At 51.7% G+C, this 25,850-nt stretch overlaps 1 protein-coding gene across 1 annotated transcript in view; it reads left to right on the forward strand.

Moving 5' to 3' along the window:
* The first annotated feature begins 1,984 nt into the window (after nt 1–1,984).
* Nucleotides 1,985–25,850, forward strand: part of LOC127925075 (FH1/FH2 domain-containing protein 1-like) — a 29,679-nt gene continuing 5,813 nt past the window's right edge. Inside the window, exons 1-2 of the mRNA XM_052509860.1 lie at nt 1,985–2,565; nt 15,309–15,415. Of these exons, the coding sequence (XP_052365820.1) occupies nt 2,401–2,565; nt 15,309–15,415 (272 nt within the window). The 5' untranslated portion in view covers nt 1,985–2,400. The remainder of the gene's footprint in view (nt 2,566–15,308; nt 15,416–25,850) is intronic.

The following is a 25,850-nucleotide window of genomic DNA, read 5'->3' on the forward strand; positions in this document are numbered from 1 at the left end:
AATAAACGTCATTATAGAAGACAAGGGGTAATATGTAACACCCCAAGGTGAGGTCGGGTTGAACGCTAAATAATTTAACTTACATGGAGTAATAAACGTGCATCATAGAAGACAAGGGGTTAATATGTTAACACCCCAAGGTGAGGTGGGTTAACGCTAAATAATTTAACTTCACATGGAGTAATAAACGTCATTATAGAAGACAAGGGGTTAATATGTAACACCCCAAGGTGGTCGGGTTGAACGCTAAATAATTTAACTTCACATGGAGTAATAAACGTCATCATAGAAGACAAGGGGTTAATATGTAACACCCCAAGGTGAGGTCGGGTTGAACGCTAAATAATTTAACTTCACATGGAGTAATAAACGTCATTATAGAAGACAAGGGGTTAATAGTAACACCCCAAGGTGCTGTCGGGTTGAACGCTAAATAATTTAACTTCACATGGAGTAATAAACGTCATTATAGAAGACAAGGGGTTAATATGTAACACCCCAAGGTGAGGTCAGGTTGAACGCTAAATAATTTAACTTCACATGGAGTAATAAACGTCATCATAGAAGACAAGGGGTAATATGTAACACCCCAAGGTGAGGTCGGGTTGAACGCTCTGGATTGTAAAAAACCTCTTTAAGATGAAATGGAAACAAAACTATTTAACATATAAGGGTCACATCTGGAATATAAATCGTAATTTAATATTCCAACAGATTAGTGGTCTAGAATTCTTACTCAAATGCAACTTTAATGTTGGTCAAATCCCTGTTAAAAGCTTGCTCGCTTTCATAAACAAGTGCTTCTAACTTGGAACCTCACGTACAAACACTACTTTCCTCCACATAGGTCTATAATCTGGAATAATCAAGACATAAAATACAAAAACAAGTCTTTTATTTTTCCAGAACTGGTTCGACAACAGCATTATCTGGGTTAAACAATTATTGATTAATGACGGACAACTATATGATTACCCAGAATTCATGAGAACAACACAATGTTACATTCACTCCTGAGGAGTATCAAACAGTTGTTAGAGCGGTCCCTAAAAGGTGCTGTTAGAGCTGTCCCTAAAGGTGCTGTTAGAGCTGTCCCTAAAGGTGCTGTTAGAGCGGTCCCTAAAAGGTGCTGTTAGAGCGGTCCCTAAAGGTGCTGTTAGAGCGGTCCCTAAAGGTGCTGTTAGAGCTGTCCCTAAAGGTGCTGTTAGAGCTGTCCCTAAAGGTGCTGTTAGAGCTGTCCCTAAAGGTGCTGTTAGAGCGGTCCCTAAAGGTGCTGTTAGAGCGGTCCCTAAAGGTGCTGTTAGAGCGGTCCCTAAAGGTGCTGTTAGAGCTGTCCCTAAAGGTGTTGTTAGAGCGGTCCCTAAAGGTGTTGTTAGAGCGGTCCCTAAAGGTGTTGTTAGAGCGGTCCCTAAAGGTGTTGTTAGAGCGGTCCCTAAAGGTGTTGTTAGAGCGGTCCCTAAAGGTGTTGTTAGAGCGGTCCCTAAAGGTGCTGTTAGAGCGGTCCCTAAAGGTGTTGTTAGAGCGGTCCCTAAAGGTGTTGTTAGAGCTGTCCCTAAAAGGTGCTGTTAGAGCTGTCCCTAAAGGTGCTGTTAGAGCTGTCCCTAAAGGTGCTGTTAGAGCTGTCCCTAAAGGTGCTGTTAGAGCGGTCCCTAAAAGGTGCTAATTCTTCTGTTAGGGGAATGTAACAATACTCCAAGTGCAACTGTTGAGGATTTTGTAGCCTCAATATAACTAGAAGGAATTGACGTTTTAAACCGTAAATGTAATACCATGTATATAAGAAAACTATGATTAAATGTCCACTTCACAGTCAATCCAGCAGAGAGCGCTCTATCATTGTCAATGTTTATCCTAATTACTTGGGAACGGATCTAACGTTAACCGTCTTAATTGGCGGGTGTCAATTAACAAATGAGCAAAAAACATTAGCATACCTAATTAGACAATCAATAATCGGTTCCTCGGTTAAAATATTAGGCTTCGCCCACTATTTTTTTCCCCCTCCCAAGTGTTTAGTAAGTTTTTGTTTTCTGCCGAACTCGCAGTTTGAATCGTCTCAGTTGAACTGCTGTGCCAGCTGTAGCTCTGTCTATTTCCATCTCATGAGTCACTCATTCTCAACTTCCAGCAGCAGTTCCAACCCCTCACACTACTCCGCTTCCTGATACCTGACGTCACGCGGTCACAGCGAGGGGTTGGTGTGTTCTGTACGGCAGCAGTTTCCCTTTAACACAGAGAGAAAGAGCGTCAAGCGGGGAGGAACAAGTCGCCGCGTTTTTTTCCTTCTTTATTTTTTAAAAATGGAAGTTTAGGACAAGGGGAATATATCCGCAGGGACACAGCTCTACACCGCGACTGACAAGCAGAGAAACGTTAACCCCAGCCGGCTGAGGAAAAGACATGGCCATTATAACCTGCCGAGTGCAGTATTTGGAGGACTCGAACCCTTTCGTCTGTACCAACTTCCCGGAGCCACGGAGACCGCCGCCCTATGATCTGGACGAAAACATCGCCTTGATTGAGCAGATAGCCGGGGTTCACAAACTCCTCGAGGCACCGCTGAAGGTAAGTTTTAAATTGGACAGCCTCGTCGTCTTTCTAAAATAACTTGGTGCGTTCGGAAAATATGCTGAAAGCCACCAGCAGCCGACCGACACAGGTGTGATTCCCCCATGGTGATTGACTGGCTGACGTCCACGGTCATGTCATCCACAAGACGGGGTATCCTTGTCAAAAGGAGCCGACCGGTACTTGATTGACAGTCCAGTTGTTGCATATTTCAAAAAGAAGGAAGCCTTTATAAATGAATAACTTACCTCGGGAAAGTTATCTCAACTTGAACATGCAGGTGAATAGATAGTTTACCAAGGACTGTTTCATTCTCCAGTTTGTTGAGTAAAACATATTTAGCTAAAATGCAAATGTTGATTTAACCCCTGTGTTAACCCCCTTCCAACCCCTCTGTGTTAACCCCCTTCCAACCCCTCTGTGTTAACCCCCTTCCAACCCCTCTGTGTTAACCCCCTTCCAACCCCTCTGTGTTAACCCCTTCCAACCCCTCTGTGTTAACCCCTTCCAACCCCTCTGTGTTAACCCCCTTCCAACCCCTCTGTGTTAACCCCTTCCAACCCCTCTGTGTTAACCCCTTCCAACCCCTCTGTGTTAACCCCCTTCCAACCCCTCTGTGTTAACCCCTTCCAACCCCTCTGTGTTAACCCCCTTCCAACCCCTCTGTGTTAACCCCTTCCAACCCCTCTGTGTTAACCCCTTCCAACCCCTCTGTGTTAACCCCTTCCAACCCCTCTGTGTTAACCCCTTCCAACCCCTCTGCGTTAACCCCCTTCCAACCCCTCTGTTAACCCCTTCCAACCCTCTGTGTTAACCCCCTTCCAACCCCTCTGTGTTAACCCCCTTCCAACCCCTCTGTGTTAACCCCTTCCAACCCCTCTGTGTTAACCCCCTTCCAACCCCTCTGTGTTAACCCCTTCCAACCCCTCTGTGTTAACCCCCTTCCAACCCCTCTGTGTTAACCCCTTCCAACCCCTCTGTGTTAACCCCTTCCAACCCCTCTGTGTTAACCCCTTCCAACCCCTCTGTGTTAACCCCTTCCAACCCCTCTGTGTTAACCCCCTTCCAACCCCTCTGTGTTAACCCCCTTCCAACCCCTCTGTGTTAACCCCCTTCCAACCCCTCTGTGTTAACCCCTTCCAACCCCTCTGTGTTAACCCCTTCCAACCCCTCTGTGTTAACCCCCTTCCAACCCCTCTGTGTTACCCCCCCTTCCAACCCCTCTGTGTTAACCCCTTCCAACCCCTCTGTGTTAACCCCCTTCCAACCCCTCTGTGTTAACCCCCTTCCAACCCCTCTGTGTTAACCCTTCCAACCCCTCTGTGTTAACCCCTTCCAACCCCTCTGTGTTAACCCCCTTCCAACCCCTCTGTGTTAACCCCCTTCCAACCCTCTGTGTTAACCCCCTTCCAACCCTCTGTGTTAACCCCTTCCAACCCCTCTGTGTTAACCCCCTTCCAACCCCTCTGTGTTAACCCCCTTCCAACCCCTCTGTGTTAACCCCTTCCAACCCCTCTGTGTTAACCCCTTCCAACCCCTCTGTGTTAACCCCTTCCAACCCCTCTGTGTTAACCCCCTTCCAACCCCTCTGTGTTAACCCCTTCCAACCCCTCTGTGTTAACCCCCTTCCAACCCCTCTGTGTTAACCCCCTTCCAACCCCTCTGTGTTAACCCCTTCCAACCCCTCTGTGTTAACCCCCTTCCAACCCCTCTGTGTTAACCCCTTCCAACCCTCTGTGTTAACCCCTTCCAACCCTCTGTGTTAACCCCTTCCAACCCCTCTGTGTTAACCCCTTCCAACCCCTCTGTGTTAACCCCTTCCAACCCCTCTGTGTTAACCCCTTCCAACCCCTCTGTGTTAACCCCTTCCAACCCCTCTGTGTTAACCCCCTTCCAACCCCTCTGTGTTAACCCCTTCCAACCCTCTGTTAACCCCTTCCAACCCTCTGTGTTAACCCCTTCCAACCCCTCTGTGTTAACCCCCTTCCAACCCCTCTGTGTTAACCCCTTCCAACCCCTCTGTGTTAACCCCTTCCAACCCCTCTGTGTTAACCCCTTCCAACCCCTCTGTTAACCCCTTCCAACCCCTCTGTGTTAACCCCTTCCAACCCCTCTGTGTTAACCCCCTTCCAACCCCTCTGTGTTAACCCCCTTCCAACCCCTCTGTGTTAACCCCTTCCAACCCTCTGTGTTAACCCCCTTCCAACCCTCTGTGTTAACCCCTTCCAACCCCTCTGTGTTAACCCCTTCCAACCCCTCTGTGTTAACCCCCTTCCAACCCCTCTGTGTTAACCCCCTTCCAACCCCTCTGTGTTAACCCCTTCCAACCCCTCTGTTAACCCCTTCCAACCCCTCTGTGTTAACCCCCTTCCAACCCTCTGTGTTAACCCCCTTCCAACCCCTCTGTGTTAACTAAATAATTTAACTTCACCCTTCCAACCCCTCTGTGTTAACCCCTTCCAACCCTCTGCGTTAACCCCTTCCAACCCCTCTGTGTTAACCCCTTCCAACCCCTCTGTGTTAACCCCTTCCAACCCCTCTGTGTTAACCCCTTCCAACCCCTCTGTGTTAACCCCTTCCAACCCCTCTGTGTTAACCCCTTCCAACCCCTCTGTGTTAACCCCTTCCAACCCTCTGTGTTAACCCCTTCCAACCCCTCTGTGTTAACCCCCTTCCAACCCCTCTGTGTTAACCCCTTCCAACCCTCTGTGTTAACTCCCCTTCCAACCCTCTGTGTTAACCCCCTTCCAACCCCTCTGTGTTAACCCCTTCCAACCCCTCTGTGTTAACCCCCTTCCAACCCCTCTGTGTTAACCCCTTCCAACCCCTCTGTGTTAACCCCCTTCCAACCCCTCTGTGTTAACCCCTTCCAACCCCTCTGTGTTAACCCTTCCAACCCCTCTGTGTTAACCCCTTCCAACCCCTCTGTGTTAACCCCTTCCAACCCCTCTGTGTTAACCCCCTTCCAACCCCTCTGTGTTAATCCCCCTTCCAACCCCTCTGTGTTAACCCCTTCCAACCCCTCTGTGTTAACCCTTCCAACCCCTCTGTGTTAACCCTTCCAACCCCTCTGTAACCCCTTAACCCTCTTCCAACCCCTCTGTGTTAACCCCTTCCAACCCCTCTTGTTAACCCTTCCAACCCCTCTGTGTTAACCCTTCCAACCCTCTGTGTTAACCCCTTCCAACCCCTCTGTGTTAACCCCTTCCAACCCCTCTGTGTTAACCCCTTCCAACCCCTCTGTGTTAACCCCCTTCCAACCCCTCTGTGTTAACCCCCTTCCAACCCCTCTGTGTTAACCCCTTCCAACCCTCTGTGTTAACCCCCTTCCAACCCCTCTGTGTTAACCCTTCCCCCTTGTTAACCCCTTCCAACCCTCTGTGTTAACCCCTTCCAACCCCTCTGTGTTAACCCCTTCCAACCCCTCTGTTAACCCCCTTCCAACCCCTCTGTGTTAACCCCTTCCAACCCCTCTGTGTTAACCCCTTCCAACCCCTCTGTGTTAACCCCTTCCAACCCCTCTGTGTTAACCCCCTTCCAACCCCTCTGTGTTAACCCCTTCCAACCCCTCTGTGTTAACCCCCTTCCAACCCCTCTGTGTTAACCCCTTCCAACCCCTCTGTGTTAACCCCTTCCAACCCCTCTGTGTTAACCCCCTTCCAACCCCTCTGTGTTAACCCCCTTCCAACCCCTCTGTGTTAACCCCTTCCAACCCCTCTGTGTTAACCCCCTTCCAACCCCTCTGTGTTAACCCCTTCCAACCCCTCTGTGTTAACCCCTTCCAACCCCTCTGTGTTAACCCCTTCCAACCCCTCTGTGTTAACCCCCTTCCAACCCCTCTGTGTTAACCCCTTCCAACCCCTCTGTGTTAACCCCTTCCAACCCTCTGTGTTAACCCCCCTTCCAACCCTCTGTTAACCCCTTCCAACCCCTCTGTGTTAACCCTTCCAACCCCTCTGTGTTAACCCCTTCCAACCCCTCTGTGTTAACCCCTTCCAACCCCTCTGTGTTAACCCCTTCCAACCCCTCTGTGTTAACCCCTTCCAACCCTCTGTGTTAACCCCTTCCAACCCCTCTGTGTTAACCCCCCTTCCAACCCCTCTGTGTTAACCCCTTCCAACCCTCTGTGTTAACCCCTTCCAACCCTCTGTGTTAACCCCCTTCCAACCCCTCTGTGTTAACCCTTCCAACCCCTCTGTGTTAACCCCCTTCCAACCCCTCTGTGTTAACCCCTTCCAACCCCTCTGTGTTAACCCCCTTCCAACCCCTCTGTGTTAACCCCTTCCAACCCTCTGTGTTAACCCTTCCAACCCCTCTGTGTTAACCCCTTCCAACCCTCTGTGTTAACCCTTCCAACCCTCTGTGTTAACCCCTTCCAACCCCTCTGTGTTAACCCCTTCCAACCCCTCTGTGTTAACCCCTTCCAACCCCTCTGTGTTAACCCTTCCAACCCCTCTGTGTTAACCCCTTCCAACCCCTCTGTGTTAACCCCCTTCCAACCCCTCTGTGTTAACCCCCTGTTCCAACCCCTCTGTGTTAACCCCCTTCCAACCCCTCTGTGTTAACCCCCTTCCAACCCCTCTGTGTTAACCCCCTTCCAACCCCTCTGTGTTAACCCCTTCCAACCCCTCTGTGTTAACCCCCTTCCAACCCCTCTGTGTTAACCCCCTTCCAACCCCTCTGTGTTAACCCCTTCCAACCCCTCTGTTAACCCTTAACCCCCTTCCAACCCCTCTGTGTTAACCCCTTCCAACCCTCTGTGTTAACCCCTTCCAACCCCTCTGTGTTAACCCCTTCCAACCCCTCTGTGTTAACCCCTTCCAACCCCTCTGTGTTAACCCCTTCCAACCCCTCTGTGTTAACCCCCTTCCAACCCCTCTGTGTTAACCCCTTCCAACCCCTCTGTGTTAACCCCTTCCAACCCTTCCAACCCTCTGTGTTAACCCTTCCAACCCCCTCTGTGTTAACCCCTTCCAACCCCTCTGTGTTAAACCCCCTTCCAACCCTCTGTTAACCCCTTCCAACCCTCTGTGTTAACCCTCCCCCTTCCAACCCCTCTGTGTTAACCCCTTCCAACCCCTCTGTGTTAACCCCTTCCAACCCTCTGTGTTAACCCCCTTCCAACCCTCTGTGTTAACCCCTTCCAACCCTCTGTGTTAACCCTTCCAACCCTCTGTGTTAACCCCCTTCCAACCCCTCTGTGTTAACCCCTTCCAACCCCTCTGTGTTAACCCCCTTCCAACCCCTCTGTGTTAACCCCTTCCAACCCCTCTGTGTTAACCCCTTCCAACCCCTCTGTGTTAACCCCTTCCAACCCCTCTGCGTTAACCCCCCCTTCCAACCCTCTGTGTTAACCCCCTTCCAACCCCTCTGTTAACCCCTTCCAACCCTCTGTGTTAACCCCCTTCCAACCCCTCTGTGTTAACCCCTTCCAACCCCTCTGTGTTAACCCCTTCCAACCCCTCTGTGTTAACCCCTTCCAACCCCTCTGTGTTAACCCCTTCCAACCCCTCTGTTGTTCCAACCCCTCTGTTAACCCCTTCCAACCCCTCTGTGTTAACCCCCTTCCAACCCCTCTGTGTTAACCCCTTCCAACCCCTCTGTGTTAACCCCTTCCAACCCCTCTGTGTTAACCCCCTTCCAACCCCTCTGTGTTAACCCCCTTCCAACCCCTCTGTGTTAACCCCTTCCAACCCCTCTGTGTTAACCCCTTCCAACCCCTCTGTGTTAACCCCTTCCAACCCCTCTGTGTTAACCCCTTCCAACCCCTCTGTGTTAACCCCTTCCAACCCCTCTGTGTTAACCCCTTCCAACCCCTCTGTGTTAACCCCCTTCCAACCCTCTGTGTTAACCCCTTCCAACCCCTCTGTGTTAACCCCTTCCAACCCCTCTGTGTTAACCCCTTCCAACCCCTCTGTGTTAACCCCTTCCAACCCCTCTGTGTTAACCCCCTTCCAACCCCTCTGTGTTAACCCCTTCCAACCCCTCTGTGTTAACCCCCCTTCCAACCCCTCTGTGTTAACCCCCTTCCAACCCCTCTGTGTTAACCCCTTCCAACCCCTCTGTGTTAACCCAACCCCTCTGTGTTAACCCTTCCAACCCCTCTGTGTTAACCCCTTCCAACCCCTCTGTGTTAACCCCTTCCAACCCCTCTGTGTTAACCCCCTTCCAACCCCTCTGTGTTAACCCCCTTCCAACCCCTCTGTGTTAACCCCTTCCAACCCCTCTGTGTTAACCCCTTCCAACCCTCTGTGTTAACCCCCTTCCAACCCCTCTGTGTTAACCCCTTCCAACCCCTCTGTGTTAACCCCCTTCCAACCCCTCTGTGTTAACCCCTTCCAACCCCTCTGTGTTAACCCCTTCCAACCCTCTGTGTTAACCCCCTTCCAACCCCTCTGTGTTAACCCCCTTCCAACCCCTCTGTGTTAACCCCTTCCAACCCCTCTGTGTTAACCCCTTCCAACCCCTCTGTGTTAACCCCTTCCAACCCCTCTGTGTTAACCCCTTCCAACCCCTCTGTGTTAACCCCTTCCAACCCCTCTGTGTTAACCCCTTCCAACCCCTCTGTGTTAACCCCTTCCAACCCCTCTGTGTTAACCCCCTTCCAACCCCTCTGTGTTAACCCCTTCCAACCCCTCTGTGTTCCCCCTTCCAACCCCTCTGTGTTAACCCCTTCCAACCCCTCTGTGTTAACCCCCTTCCAACCCCTCTGTGTTAACCCCCTTCCAACCCCTCTGTGTTAACCCCCTTCCAACCCCTCTGTGTTAACCCCCTTCCAACCCCTCTGTGTTAACCCCCTTCCAACCCCTCTGTGTTAACCCCCTTCCAACCCCTCTGTGTTAACCCCCTTCCAACCCCTCTGTGTTAACCCCCTTCCAACCCCTCTGTGTTAACCCCCTTCCAACCCCTCTGTGTTAACCCCCTTCCAACCCCTCTGTGTTAACCCCCTTCCAACCCCTCTGTGTTAACCCCCTTCCAACCCCTCTGTGTTAACCCCCTTCCAACCCCTCTGTGTTAACCCCCTTCCAACCCCTCTGTGTTAACCCCCTTCCAACCCCTCTGTGTTAACCCCCTTCCAACCCCTCTGTGTTAACCCCTTCCAACCCCTCTGTGTTAACCCCCTTCCAACCCCTCTGTGTTAACCCCTTCCAACCCCTCTGTGTTAACCCCTTCCAACCCCTCTGTGTTCCAACCCCTCTGTGTTAACCCCCTTCCAACCCCTCTGTGTTAACCCCCTTCCAACCCCTCTGTGTTAACCCCCTTCCAACCCCTCTGTGTTAACCCCCTTCCAACCCCTCTGTGTTAACCCCCTTCCAACCCCTCTGTGTTAACCCCCTTCCAACCCCTTCTCCTTGGTGCTTATTAAAACTAGAGACTACTTGTCTCCTTTTAAAAACATTCCTTTACAAATCAGCCTAATCACTCCGGGGCGAGTCCCGCCTGATCCCAAATGGCACCCTATTCCCTTCATAGTGCTCTGCCCTAAGGGGTCTTGGTCATCAAGAGTGCACTATGTAGGCAATAGGGTGCCATTTGGGATGTAAACAGATACTTCCCGGGCTGTTAGAGAGATAGCATGGAAATGTCCATAATGTCTAAACCTGTCTTGTGTCAGATTAATGAGGCTAACAGTTATTTCAACGTTGGAGGACTAAACAACGAAGTTTATTTTTTCTCTGTTCCTTATAGTTTGTTTTTTGTTGTTGTGGGAATTGTGTTTTTATTATCTCAACATTATAATAACCTGAATGTTTTTTCCCCTCTGTTCTTCGTTTTAGTTTGTTTAGTATATTATGGGAAAGTGTTTTGTGTTACAGTCGGTGTTTTGACACCCTCTGACCCCCCAGTTGGTGTTTTGATACCCTCTGACCCCCCAGTCTGTGTTTTGATACCCTCTGACCCCCCAGTCTGTGTTTTGATACCCCCTGACCCCCCACCAGTCTGGTACCAGCCCTGTATGCACCGTCTGGTACCAGCCCTATATGCACCAGTCTGGTACGAGGCCTGTATGCACCAGTCTGGTACCAGCCCTATATGCACCAGTCTGGTACCAGCCCTATATGCACCAGTCTGGTACCAGCCCTATATGCACCAGTCTGGTACCAGCCCTATATGCACCAGTCTGGTACGAGGCCTGTATGCACCAGTCTGGTACTAGCCCTATATGCACCAGTCTGGTACTAGCCCTATATGCACCAGTCTGGTACCAGCCCTATATGCACCAGTCTGGTACCAGCCCTATATGCACCAGTCTGGTACCAGCCCTATATGCACCAGTCTGGTACCAGCCCTATATGCACCAGTCTGGTACCAGCCCTATATGCACCAGTCTGGTACCAGCCCTATATGCACCAGTCTGGTACCAGCCCTATATGCACCAGTCTGGTACCAGCCCTGTATGCACCAGTCTGGTACCAGCCCTGTATGCACCAGTCTGGTACCAGCCCTGTATGCACCAGTCTGGTACCAGCCCTGTATGCACCAGTCTGGTACCAGCCCTGTATGCACCAGTCTGGTACCAGCCCTGTATGCACCAGTCTGGTACCAGCCCTATATGCACCAGTCTGGTACCAGCCCTATATGCACCAGTCTGGTACCAGCCCTGTATGCACCAGTCTGGTACCAGCCCTGTATGTACCAGCCCTATATGCACCAGTCTGGTACCAGCCCTCTATACACCAGTCTGGTACCGGCCCTGTATGCACCAGTCTGGTACCGGCCCTGTATGCACCAGTCTGGTACCGGCCCTGTATGCACCAGTCTGGTACCGGCCCTGTATGCACCAGTCTGGTACCGGCCCTGTATGCACCAGTCTGGTACCGGCCCTGTATGCACCAGTCTGGTACCGGCCCTGTATGCACCAGTCTGGTACCAGCCCTGTATGCACCAGTCTGGTACCAGCCCTGTATGCACCAGTCTGGTACCAGCCCTGTATGCACCAGTCTGGTACCAGCCCTGTATGCACCAGTCTGGTACCAGCCCTGTATGCACCAGCCCTGTATGCACCAGTCTGGTACCAGCCCTATATGCACCAGTCTGGTACCAGCCCTATATGCACCAGTCTGGTACCAGCCCTGTATGCACCAGTCTGGTACTAGCCCTGTATGCACCAGTCTGGTACCAGCCCTGTATGCACCAGTCTGGTACCAGCCCTGTATGCACCAGTCTGGTACCAGCCCTGTATGCACCAGTCTGGTACCAGCCCTGTATGCACCAGTCTGGTACCAGCCCTGTATGCACCAGTCTGGTACCAGCCCTGTATGCACCAGTCTGGTACCAGCCCTGTATGCACCAGTCTGGTACCAGCCCTGTATGCACCAGTCTGGTACCAGCCCTGTATGCACCAGTCTGGTACCAGCCCTGTATGCACCAGTCTGGTACCAGCCCTGTATGCACCAGCCCTGTATGCACCAGCCCTATATGCACCAGCCTGGTACCAGACCTATATGTACCAGCCCTATATGCACCAGCCTGGTACCAGCCCTGTATGTACCAGCCCTGTATGCACCAGCCCTATATGCACCAGTCTGGTACCAGCCCTATATGTACCAGCCCTATATGCACCAGCCCTGTATGCACCAGCCTGGTACCAGACCTATATGTACCAGCCCTATATGCACCAGCCTGGTACCAGACCTATATGTACCAGACCTATATGTACCAGCCCTATATGTACCAGTCTGGTACCAGCCCTATATGTACCAGCCCTATATGTACCAGCTCTATATGCACCAGGGAGACGACCAAGAACCGGATGGTCACTTTGACAGAGCTCCAGAGTTCCTCTGTGGATAACCATCTCTGCAGGATTAACCATCTCTGCAGCACTCCACCAATCAGGCGTTTTATGGTAGAGTGGCCAGACGGAAGCCACTCCTCAGTAAAATGCCCATGACAGCCCACTTTGAATTTCCTAAAAGGCACCTAAAGGACTCTCAGAACGTTCAGGACCTCAGAATGGGTCAAAGGTTCACCTTCCAACAGGACAACGACGCTAAGTGCAAAGCCAAGACAACACAGGAGTGGCTTTGGGAACAAATCTCTGAATGTGCTTGAGTGGCCCAGCCAGAGCCCGGACTCATTGTACCTAAACTATATGTGTTAACATGTATATGTAGGGCCCAGCTGTCAGAGACCTTGGTCTCAGTCTGTGTTCCTTGTTGAAATAAAGGTATAATATTTGAATCCGATCTAACATCTCTGGGGAGACCTGAAAATAGCCGTGCAGCGACGCTCCCCATCCAACCTGACAGAGCCTGAGAGGATCTGCAGAGAAGAATGGGAGAAACTCTCCAAATACAAGTGTGCCAAGCTTGTAGAGTCGTAACCAAGAAGACTGGAGGCTGTAATCCCTGCCAAAGCACTGATTGTAGTGTCATACCCAAGAAGACTGGAGTCAGTAATCACTGCTAAAGGTGCTTCGACAAAGTACTGAGTCAAGGATCTGAATACTTAAATGTGATGTTTTGTATTTTTAGTAAATTAGCTAAACTTTCTAAATGTATTTTGGCTTTATGGGGTATTGTGATGTCATTAAGGGGTATTGTGATGTCATTAGGGGGTATTGTGTATAGATTGAGAGGGGGGATGGTGGTTTTATTCATTTTTAGAATAAGGCTGTGTAACGTAACAATGTGGAAAAAGTGAAGGGGTCTGAATACTTTCTGAATGCACTGTAGTGCACTAACTTTACAGACGTATTACACACAACTATAGGGAGTAGGTTGCTATTTGGGACACAACAAGACACAGGCTAGCTTCCCCCCTCCTCAAGCTGAAGGAGCAGAAACAGACCCAGGCTAGCTTCCTCCCCCCTCAAGCTGAAGGAGCAGAAACAGACCCAGGCTAGCTTCCTCCCCCCTCAAGCTGAAGGAGCAGAAACAGACCCAGGCTAGCTTCCTCCCCCCTCAAGCTGAAGGAGCAGAAACAGGCCCAGGCTAGCTTCCTCCCTCCTCAAGCTGAAGGAGCAGAAACAGACCCAGGCTAGCTTCCTCCCCCCTCAAGCTGAAGGAGCAGAAACAGACCCAGGCTAGCTTCCCCCTCCTCAAGCTGAAGGAGCAGAAACAGACCCAGGCTAGCTTCCCCCTCCTCAAGCTGAAGGAGCAGAAACAGACCCAGGCTAGCTTCCTCCCCCCTCAAGCTGAAGGAGCAGAAACAGACCCAGGCTAGCTTCCTCCCCCCTCATACATGGTGCTTACTGGAGCTCAGTTCCTTCTGCAGTGTTTGGATACCTGGTTAATTGTGGTATGCTTGATTTGTATTTATTTTCTTCCTTTGGTTGGCATTGTTGTCATTCTGTCAAGACAATCTGGATTGGTTGGTATTTAAAGGTTGTGAGGCTGCATACTTTAATGTGATCATGTCTGTGGAAAGTATGTAACCTACTGTACATGTCTACAGTTTAGACACAGCTTCTCGTTCAAGGGTTTTTCTTTATTTTTACTATTTTCTACATTGTAGAATAACAGTGAAGACATCAACACTATGAAATAACACATATGGAATCATGTAGTAACCAAAAAAGTGTTAAACAAATCCAAAATATATTTGAGATTCTTCAAAGTAGCCACCCTTTGCATGCTCTTGGCACACTCCTAACCAGCTTCACCTGGAATGCTTTTCCAACAGTCTAGAAGGAGTTCCCACATTATGCTGAGCATTTGTTGGCTGCTTTTCCTTCACTCTGCGGTTCGACTCATCCCAAATCATCTCGATTGGGTTGAGGTCGGGTGATTTGTGGAGGCCAGGTCATCTGATGCAGCGCTCCATCACTCTTCTTCTTGGTCAAATAGCTCTTGCCTGGAGGTGTGTTTTAGGTCAGTGTCCTTTTGAAAAACAAATGATAGTCCCACTAAACCCAAAGCAAGTTCTTGGCCCAAGCAAGTCTCTTCTTATTATTGGTGTCCTTTAGTAGTGGGTTTCTCTGCAGTAATTCGACCATGAAGGCCTGATTCACGCAGTCTGTAGAAAGCAAGTAGCCTATGCCTGTATATTCCATAGAAAGTGAAGGGCCGTTGTATCCTGACTCAGAACAACAGCTCGGGGGGCTCAGGAACAATGCCTGTGTAATCAAGCTGATGACATCATCAATGCTAGACAGAGTATTTATTCTCTGAATCAGATGGAAGATGGACTCTTTCTATATTAGAGCAATGATACCAATGTTAAGATATCAAAAAAGCCTCCCGAGTGGCGCAGTGGTCTAAGACACTGCATCGCAGTGCCTCAAGAGATTTTGGGTTAGAGTCCAGGCTCTGTCGCAGCCGGCCACGACCGGGAGACCCACCGGGCGGTGCAAGCGTCGTCTGGGTTAGGGTTAGGTTTGACCCTTGTCCCATCGCTCACCAGCGACTCCTGTGGCGGGCCGGGTGAAGTGCACGCTGACCAGGTTGCCAGGAATACGGTTGTTTCCTCCCAACACATTGGTGCGGCTGGCTCCCGGGTTAAAGTGGGCATTGTGTCAAGGAGCGGTGCGGTTGGGTTGTGTTTCGGAGGACGCACAGCTCTCGACCTTCGCCTCTCCCGAGTTCTTACTGGAGTTGCAGCGATGAGACAAGACTGTAACTACCAATTGGAGGTTAACAAGTAATAAAATATGAAAATAAAGTCTCTCCTTTTTTTTAAATGTTGTTTACTCTTTACTGTTGTTGACTAATGTTGACTGTGTTTATGCCTGTTTGTGTAAATGTTTCACTACACCCCCCCCTGACAAGGCTGCCCCTGTCTTTGTTCCACCCCAGTTGGAGGAGTGTGCTCTGCAGATGGCCCCCAATGGGAACTACCTGGACCTGGACCTGTCTCTGGGGGAACAGAAAGATGATGTGGAACAGCTCTATGACGACGTGGGGTAAGGACACCTCTCCTCCTCTCCCTACCTTCTTCTGGTTTACCTTTCCTTCACTGAGCTCCTTCTTCTGGTTGACCTTTCCTTCACTGATCTCCTCCTTCTGGTTGACCTTTCCTTCACTGATCTCCTCCTTTCCTCCTTCTGGTTGACCTTTCCTTCACTGATCTCCTCCTTTCCTCCTTCTGGTTGACCATTCCTTCACTGATCTCCTCCTTTCCTTCTTCTGGTTGACCTTTCCTTCACTGATCTCCTCCTTTCCTTCTTCTGGTTGACCTTTCCTTCACTGATCTCCTCCTTTCCTCCTTCTGGTTTACCTTTCCTTCACTGATCTCCTCCTTTACTTCTTCTGGTTGACCTTTCCTTCACTGATCTCCTCCTTTCCTTCTTCTGGTTGACCATTCCTTCACTGATCTCCTTCTTCTGGTTGACCTTTCCTTCACTGATCTCCTCCTTTACTTCTTCTGGTTGACCTTTCCTTCACTGATCTCCTCCTTTCCTTCTTCTGGTTGACCTTTCCTTCACTGATCTCCTCCTTTCCTCCTTCTGGTTGACCATTCCTTCACTGATCTCCTTCTTCTGGTTGACCTTTCCTTCACTGATCTCCTCCTTTCCTTCTTCTGGTTGACCTTTCCTTCACTGATCTCCTCCTTTCCTTCTTCTGGTTGACCTTTCCTTCACTGATCTCCTCCTTTACTTCTTCTGGTTGACCTTTCCTTCACTGATCTCCTCCTTTCCTCCTTCTGGTTGACCTTTCCTTCACTGAGCTCCTCCTCTCCTTTCCTCCTTCCGGTTGACCTTTCCTTCACTGATCTCCTTCTCTCCTCTCTTTGACCTTTCCTTCACTGAGCTCCTTCCCCTGTCATTTCTTTCATTCAGGGTGAACTATGAGTTCTACAGCAACACAACATGAAGACACAGTCAGGGTGTTTCAGGGTGAATTATGAGTTCTACAGCAACATGACAGGGTCAGGGTTCCTAGTCGTTGATGCTACAGTATCCATGTCTGTCTTCTGTCCAAGCTGAGTTTCCAGCTGAGTTTAACAGGCCTTGTCCGTGTGGCAAGATGAAGTGAGTCATTTTACTGAGATAGGAAATGTCACTGACTGGAGAGATGCCACGTAGGAGTTAGGTAGAGAGAGGGACTTTACTGATGAAGACATTGTGTTAGTTTTAGGTGTGAAATGCAGAATGATTGGACCAGTTCCTGTCCAAGTTGTTTCTACTGTGCTTCAGTAGTAATCCAGCATTCTATCCACCAGTCTCCTTCTCTGTGTGGGACGTTCTAGAGTTGTGTGGGACGTTCTAGAGTTGTGTGGGACGTTCTAGAGTTGTGTGGGACGTTCTAGAGTTGTGTGGGACGTTCTAGAGCTGTGTGGGGCGTTCTAGAGCTGTGTGGGGCGTTCTAGAGCTGTGTAGGGCAAGTACCCCCCTGAGGATAGGCCAAGTACCCCCAGGGGGTCATAGTATCCCTAGTTGGGAATCATTGTTGTTGAGCATGGAGCTGTGAGGAGAGATGCTGGGTAACACGGTGTTCTGTGCTTCAGTCTCTCTCTCTGTTGCTCATGTCCAGGCGGGTGTGTCAGTCATCATGTCCCTGTGAAGTGGCCCTCTAAATCTCTTGCCACTCTCCTCACCTCTCAATCAGCTAGAGGAAACGCAGAGGGAGAAGGAAGGTGGCAGAAACACACACATACACGCAGACAGAAGTATGGACACGTGAGAACACACACTCCGCCAGCTAGTTGCTCGAGTGGAAAGGTGTCAAGTTCCAACAGACAACAGTATTATTGGTAATGACAACCGAGTCATCTTTAAACTCACAGGATGAAAATAGAGTCTGGGGAGGGAAGTGTGAAAAATACCTTTTCTGGAACACAGGTAGATGTGATTACGACACAGAGCAATTCTGGAGGACCAAAGACCTTTCTAGAACACAGGTCAATGTGATTACCACACAGAACCATTCTGGAGGACTAAAGACCTTTCTAGAACACAGGTAGATGTGATTACCACACAGAACCATTCTGGAGGACCAAAGACCTTTCTAGAACATAGGTAGATGTGATTACCACACAGAACCATTCTGGAGGACTAAAGACCTTTCTAGAACACATGTAGATGTGATTACTACACAGAACCATTCTGGAGGACTAAAGACAATAAACCTAAGGACTCCTTCGATAGGCCAGGCATTATCTCCCTTATAATGCTTTGTTACAGGTCAGATGCTGGTACATGACTCCTTGTAGAAATAGATTTTAGGACGGCTGGGGACCTACGAGTCTGTCGGCGGGATGAGACTGGGGGACCAACGAGTCTGTCGGCGGGTTGAGACTGGGGGACCTACCAGTCTGTCGGTGGGTTGAGACTGGGGGACATACCAGTCTGTCGGCGGGTTGAGACTGGGGGACCTACGAGTCTGTCGGCGGGTTGAGACTGGGGGACCTACGAGTCTGTCGGTGGGTTGAGACTGGGGGACCTACGAGTCTGTCGGCGGGTTGAGACTGGGGGACCTACGAGTCTGTCGGTGGGTTGAGACTGGGGGACCTACGAGTCTGTCGGCGGGTTGAGACTGGGGACCTACGAGTCTGTCGGCGGGTTGAGACTGGGGGACCTACGAGTCTGTAAGGGGGTTGAGACTGGGGTTGAGACTGGGGGAGACTACGAGTCTGTCGGTGGGTTGAGACTGGGGGACCTACGAGTCTGTCGGCGGGTTGAGACTGGGGGACCTACGAGTCTGTCGGTGGGTTGAGACTGGGGGACCTACCAGTCTGTCGGTGGGTTGAGACTGGGGGACCTACGAGTCTGTCGGTGGGTTGAGACTGGGGGACCTACGAGTCTGTCGGTGGGTTGAGACTGGGGGACATACGAGTCTGTCGGTGGGTTGAGACTGGGGGACCTACGAGTCTGTCGGTGGGTTGAGACTGGGGGACCTACGAGTCTGTCGGTGGGTTGAGACTGGGGGACCTACGAGTCTGTCGGTGGGTTGAGACTGGGGGACCTACGAGTCTGTCGGTGGGTTGAGACTGGGGGACCTACGAGTCTGTCGGTGGGTTGAGACTGGGGGACCTACGAGTCTGTCGGTGGGTTGAGACTGGGGGACATACCAGTCTGTCGGTGGGTTGAGACTGGGGGACATACGAGTCTGTCGGTGGGTTGAGACTGGGGACCTACGGGGGTTGAGACTGGGGGTCTGTCGGTGGGTTGAGACTGGGGGACATACGAGTCTGTCGGTGGGTTGAGACTGGGGGACATACGAGTCTGTCGGTGGGTTGAGACTGGGGGACATACGAGTCTGTCGGTGGGTTGAGACTGGGGGACATACCAGTCTGTCGGTGGGTTGAGACTGGGGGGCATACCAGTCTGTCGGTGGGTTGAGACTGGGGGACCAGTCTGTCGGTGGGTTGAGACTGGGGGACATACGAGTCTGTCGGTGGGTTGAGACTGGGGGACCTACGAGTCTGTCGGTGGGATGAGACTGGGGGACCTACGAGTCTGTCGGTGGGATGAGACTGGGGGACCTACGAGTCTGTCGGTGGGATGAGACTGGGGGACCTACGAGTCTGTCGGTGGGATGAGACTGGGGGACCTACGAGTCTGTCGGTGGGTTGAGACTGGGGGTCATACGAGTCTGTCGGTGGGTTGAGACTGGGGGCCATACGAGTCTGTCGTCGGGGTTGAGACTGGGGGACATACAGTCTGTCGGTGGGTTGAGACTGGGGGACATACGAGTCTGTCGGCGGGTTGAGACTGGGGACATACCAGTCTGTCGGTGGGTTGAGACTGGGGGACCAGTCTGTCGGTGGGTTGAGACTGGGGGACATAAGACTGGGGGACATACCAAGTCTGTCGGTGGGTTGAGACTGGGGGACATACGAGACTGGGGGACATACAGTCTGTCGGTGGGTTGGGACTGGGGGACATACCAGTCTGTCGGTGGGTTGGTACTGGGGTCATACCACTGTCAGTGGGATGAGACTGGGGGACTACAGTCTGTTGAGTGGGTTGAGACTGGGGGACTAGTCTGTCGGTGGGTTGAGACTGGGGACATACGAGTCTGTCGGTGGGTTGGTACTGGGGGACATACAGTCTGTCAGTGGGTTGAGACTGGGGGACATATGAGTCTGTCGGTGGGATGGTATGAGACTGGGGACATACGAGTCTGTCGGTGGGATGAGACTGGGGGACATGTTGGTGGGAGTCTGTCGGTGGGATGAGACTGGGGGACATACGAGTCTGTCGGTGGGTTGAGACTGGGGGACATACGAGTCTGTCGGTGGGTTGGACCATACCAGTCTGTCGGTGGGTTGAGACTGGGGGACATACCAGTCTGTCGGTGGGTTGAGACTGGGGACATACAGTCTGTCGGTGGGTTGAGACTGGGGGTCATACGAGTCTGTCTGGGGGACATACCAGTCTGTCGGTGGGTTGAGACTGGGGACATACCAGTCTGTCGGTGGGTTGAGACTGGGGGACATACCAGTCTGTCGGTGGGTTGGTACTGGGGGACATATGAGTCTGTCGGTGGGTTGGACTGGGGACATACGAGTCTGTCGGTGGGTTGGACTGGGGACATAAGAGTCTGTCGGTGGGTTGGTACTGGGGGACATATGAGACTGGGGGACCTACGAGTCTGTCGGTGGGTTGAGACTGGGGGACATACCAGTCTGTCGGTGGGTTGGTACTGGGGACATACCAGTCTGTCGGTGGGATGAGACTGGGGACCTACGAGTCTGGGTGGGTTGAGTCTGTCGGGGACATGAGACTGGGGGACATACTAGTCTGTCGGTGGGTTGAGACTGGGGGACCTACGAGTCTGTAAGGGGGTTGAGACTGGGGGACCTACGAGTAAGGGGGTTGAGACTGGGGGACATACCAGTCTGTTGGTGGGTTGAGACTGGGGGACCTACGAGTCTGTCGGTGGGTTGGTACTGGGGGACATATGTTGACTGGGGGACATACGAGTCTGTCGGTGGGTTGAGACTGGGGACATACCAGTCTGTCGGTGGGTTGGTACTGGGGGACATACTGTCGGTGGGTTGAGACTAAGGGGTTGAGACTGGGGGACCTACAGTCTGTCGGTGGGTTGAGACTGGGGGACATACAGTCTGTCGGTGGGTTGAGACTGGGGGACCTACGAGTCTGTCGGTGGGTTGGTACTGGGGGACATACCAGTCTGTCGGTGGGTTGAGTACTGGGGACATACCAGTCTGTCGGTGGGTTGGTACTGGGGGACATACCAGTCTGTCGGTGGTTGGGTTGAGACTGGGGGACATACGAGTCTGTCGGTGGGTTGAGACTGGGGGGGAGTCTGTCGGTGGGTTGAGACTGGGGGACATACAGTCTGTCGGTGGGTTCTGGGGACATACCAGTCTGGTGGGTTGAGACTACGAGTCTGTCGGTGGGTTGAGACTGGGGGACATACGAGTCTGTCGGTGGGTTGAGACTGGGGGACATACCAGTCTGTCGGTGGGTTGAGACTGGGGGACATACCAGTCTGTCGGTGGGTTGAGACTGGGGGACATACCAGTCTGTCGGTGGGTTGAGACTGGGGGACCTACGAGTCTGTCGGTGGGTTGAGACTGGGGGACATACCAGTCTGTCGGTGGGTTGAGACTGGGGGACCTACGAGTCTGTCGGTGGGTTGAGACTGGGGGACATACCAGTCTGTCGGTGGGTTGAGACTGGGGGACATACCAGTCTGTCGGTGGGTTGGTACTCATACAAAACGTTTCCTCTACGTGTTCATATAGACATCAAGTACATTTCTCCCCAGAACAGACTGTGATTGTCTTACTGCAACTAGCGCTGTTTATCATCTATGGGCCCCATTCATTAACTTGTGCCTGAATCTGATTTGAATCTGATTTGACCTCACAAAGCATTCTGTCTTTTCTCTCTAGATCACATGACGTTGTCTGCATCCCACATAGCACCCTCTTCTCTATACAGTACACTACCTTTCGCTAGAGCCCTATGGGAATAAGGTGCTATTTGGGATGTTGACAAAGAGGTGTTTTGTCCCCCTGTTCCCTGTGACAGTGACATTCTCTTCCCCCCTCCGCAAGAGGCGGGGCCCGGATCATTCACATCTACATTACCTCAGTCTAGAAGAAGCAGCTACAGCAGCTCTGTCTAGGAAGAAAGCAGCAGCAGCAGCTACATCCCCTCAGGCTAGAAGCAGCAGCAGCTACATCCCTCAGTCTAGAAGAAGCAGCAGCAGCAGCTACATCCCCTCAGTCTAGAAGAAGCAGCAGCAGCTACATCCCTCAGGCTAGAAGCAGCAGCAGCTACATCGCCTCAGTCTAGAAGCAGCAGCAGCTACATCGCCTCAGTCTAGAAGCAGCAGCTACATCCCCTCAGGCTAGAAGCAGCAGCTACATCGCCTCAGTCTAGAAGCAGCAGCTACATCGCCTCAGTCTAGAAGCAGCAGCTACATCGTCCTCAGTCTAGAAGCAGCAGCTACATCGCCCAGTCTAGAAGCAGCAGCTACATCACACTCAGTCTAGAAGCAGCAGCAGCTACATCACCTCAGTCTAGAAGCAGCAGCTACATCACCCAGTCTAGAAGCAGCAGCTACATCACCTCAGTCTAGTAGAAGCAGCAGCAGCTACATCACCTCAGTCTAGAAGCAGCAGCAGCTACATCACCTCAGGCTAGAAGCAGCAGCAGCTACATCACCTCAGTCTAGAAGCAGCAGCAGCTACATCACCTCAGGCTAGAAGCAGCAGCAGCTACATCACCTCAGGCTAGAAGCAGCAGCAGCTACATCACCTCAGGCTAGAAGCAGCAGCAGCTACATCACCTCAGTCTAGAAGCAGCAGCAGCTACATCACCTCAGTCTAGAAGCAGCAGCTACATCACCTCAGTCTAGAAGCAGCAGCAGCTACATCACCTCAGTCTAGAAGCAGCAGCAGCTACATCACCTCAGTCTAGAAGCAGCAGCAGCTACATCACCTCAGTCTAGAAGCAGCAGCAGCTACATCACCTCAGGCTAGAAGCAGCAGCAGCTACATCACCTCAGGCTAGAAGCAGCAGCAGCTACATCACCTCAGTCTAGAAGCAGCAGCAGCTACATCACCTCAGGGGAGAAGCAGCAGCAGCTACATCACCTCAGGCTCAGCAGCAGCAGCTACATCACCTCAGCCTAGAAGCAGCAGCAGCTACATCACCTCAGGCTAGAAGCAGCAGCAGCTACATCACCTCAGTCTAGAAGCAGCAGCAGCTACATCACCTCAGTCTAGAAGCAGCAGCAGCTACATCACCTCAGGCTAGAAGCAGCAGCAGCTACATCACCTCAGTCTAGAAGCAGCAGCAGCTACATCACCTCAGTCTGAAGCAGCAGCAGCTACATCACCTCAGTCTAGAAGCAGCAGCAGCTACATCACCTCAGGCTAGAAGCAGCAGCAGCTACATCACCTCAGTCTAGAAGCAGCAGCTACATCACCTCAGTCTAGAAGCAGCAGCTACATCACCTCAGTCTAGCAGCAGCAGCTACATCACCTCAGTCTAGAAGCAGCAGCAGCTACATCACCTCAGTCTAGAAGCAGCAGCTGCTACATCACCTCAGTCTAGAAGCAGCAGCTGCTACATCACCTCAGTCTAGAAGCAGCAGCAGCTACATCACCTCAGTCTAGAAGCAGCAGCAGCTACATCACCTCAGTCTAGAGCAGCAGCAGCTACATCACCTCAGTCTAGAAGCAGCAGCAGCTACATCACCTCAGCTAGAAGCAGCAGCTACATCACCTCAGTCTAGCAGCAGCAGCAGCTACATCACCTCAGTCTAGAAGCAGCAGCAGCTACATCACCTCAGTCTAGAAGCAGCAGCAGCTACATCACCTCAGTCTAGAAGCAGCAGCAGCTACATCACCTCAGTCTAGCAGCTGGCAGCAGCTACATCACCTCAGTCTAGAAGCAGCAGCAGCTACATCACCTCAGTCTAGAAGCAGCAGCAGCTACATCACCTCAGTCTAGAAGCAGCAGCAGCTACATCACCTCAGTCTAGAAGCAGCAGCAGCTACATCACCTCAGTCTAGAAGCAGCAGCAGCTACATCACCTCAGGCTAGAAGCAGCAGCAGCTACATCACCTCAGTCTAGAAGCAGCAGCAGCTACATCACCTCAGTCTAGAAGCAGCAGCAGCTACATCACCTCAGTCTAGAAGCAGCAGCAGCTACATCACCTCAGTCTAGAAGCAGCAGCAGCTACATCACCTCAGTCTAGCAGCAGCAGCTACATCACCTCAGGCTAGAAGCAGCAGCTACATCACCTCAGGCTAGAAGCAGCAGCAGCTACATCACCTCAGTCTAGAAGCAGCAGCTACATCACCTGATTCTAGAAGCAGCAGCAGCACATCACCTCAGTCTAGATCAGCAGCAGCAGCTACATCACCTCAGTCTAGAAGCAGCAGCAGCTACATCACCTCAGTCTAGAAGCAGCAGCAGCTACATCACCTCAGTCTAGAAGCAGCAGCAGCTACATCACCTCAGTCTAGAAGCAGCAGCAGCTACATCACCTCAGTCTAGAAGCAGCAGCAGCAGCTACATCACCTCAGGCTAGAAGCAGCAGCAGCTACATCACCTCAGTCTAGAAGCAGCAGCAGCTACATCACCTCAGTCTAGAAGCAGCAGCAGCAGCTACATCACCTCAGTCTAGAAGCAGCAGCAGCTACATCACCTCAGTCTAGAAGCAGCAGCAGCTACATCACCTCAGGCTAGAAGCAGCAGCAGCTACATCACCTCAGGCTAGAAGCAGCAGCAGCTACATCACCTCAGGCTAGAAGCAGCAGCAGCTACATCACCTCAGGCTAGAAGCAGCAGCAGCTACATCACCTCAGTCTAGAGCAGCAGCAGCTACATCACCTCAGTCTAGAAGCAGCAGCAGCTACATCACCTCAGTCTAGAAGCAGCAGCAGCTACATCACCTCAGTCTAGAAGCAGCAGCAGCTACATCACCTCAGGCTAGAAGCAGCAGCTACATCGCCTCAGTCTAGAAGCAGCAGCAGCTACATCACCTCAGTCTAGAAGCAGCAGCAGCTACATCACCTCAGGCTAGAAGCAGCAGCAGCTACATCACCTCAGTCTAGAAGCAGCAGCAGCTACATCACCTCAGGCTAGAAGCAGCAGCAGCTACATCACCTCAGCTAGAAGCAGCAGCAGCTACATCACCTCAGGCTAGAAGCAGCAGCAGCTACATCACCTCAGGCTAGAAGCAGCAGCAGCTACATCACCTCAGTCTAGAAGCAGCAGCAGCTACATCACCTCAGTCTAGAAGCAGCAGCAGCTACATCACCTCAGGCTAGAAGCAGCAGCAGCTACATCACCTCAGTCTAGAAGCAGCAGCAGCTACATCACCTCAGTCTAGCAGCAGCAGCTACATCACCTCAGGCTAGAAGCAGCAGCAGCTACATCACCTCAGTCTAGAAGCAGCAGCAGCTACATCACCTCAGTCTAGCAGCAGCAGCTACATCACCTCAGGCTAGAAGCAGCTACATCACCTCAGTCTAGAAGCAGCTACATCACCTCAGTCTAGAAGCAGCAGCTACATCCCCTCAGTCTAGAAGCAGCAGCTACATCCCCTCAGTCTAGAAGCAGCAGCAGCTACATCCCCTCAGTCTAGAAGCAGCAGCAGCTACATCACCTCAGTCTAGAAGCAGCAGCAGCTACATCACCTCAGTCTAGAAGCAGCAGCTACATCACCTCAGTCTAGAAGCAGCAGCAGCTACATCACCTCAGGCTAGAAGCAGCAGCAGCTACATCACCTCAGTCTAGAAGCAGCAGCAGCTACATCACCTCAGTCTAGAAGCAGCAGCAGCTACATCACCTCAGTCTAGAAGCAGCAGCTACATCACCTCAGTCTAGAAGCAGCAGCTACATCACCTCAGTCTAGCAGCAGCAGCTACATCACCTCAGTCTAGAAGCAGCAGCAGCTACATCACCTCAGTCTAGAAGCAGCAGCTACATCACCTCAGTCTAGCAGCAGCAGCTACATCACCTCAGTCTAGCAGCAGCAGCAGCTACATCACCTCAGTCTAGAAGCAGCAGCTACATCACCTCAGTCTAGCAGCAGCAGCTACATCACCTCAGTCTAGCAGCAGCAGCAGCTACATCACCTCAGTCTAGAAAGCAGCAGCTACATCACCTCAGTCTAGAAGCAGCAGCAGCTACATCACCTCAGTCTAGAAGCAGCAGCAGCTACATCACCTCAGTCTAGAAGCAGCAGCTACATCACCTCAGGCTAGAAGCAGCAGCTACATCACCTCAGTCTAGAAGCAGCAGCAGCTACATCACCTCAGTCTAGCAGCAGCAGCAGCTACATCACCTCAGGCTAGAGCAGCAGCAGCTACATCACCTCAGTCTAGAAGCAGCAGCAGCTACATCACCTCAGTCTAGAAGCAGCAGCAGCTACATCACCTCAGTCTAGCAGCAGCAGCTACA

This window comes from Oncorhynchus keta, unplaced genomic scaffold (genome assembly GCF_023373465.1).
Source record: "Oncorhynchus keta strain PuntledgeMale-10-30-2019 unplaced genomic scaffold, Oket_V2 Un_contig_5024_pilon_pilon, whole genome shotgun sequence".
Classification (NCBI taxonomy): Eukaryota; Metazoa; Chordata; class Actinopteri; order Salmoniformes; family Salmonidae; genus Oncorhynchus; species Oncorhynchus keta.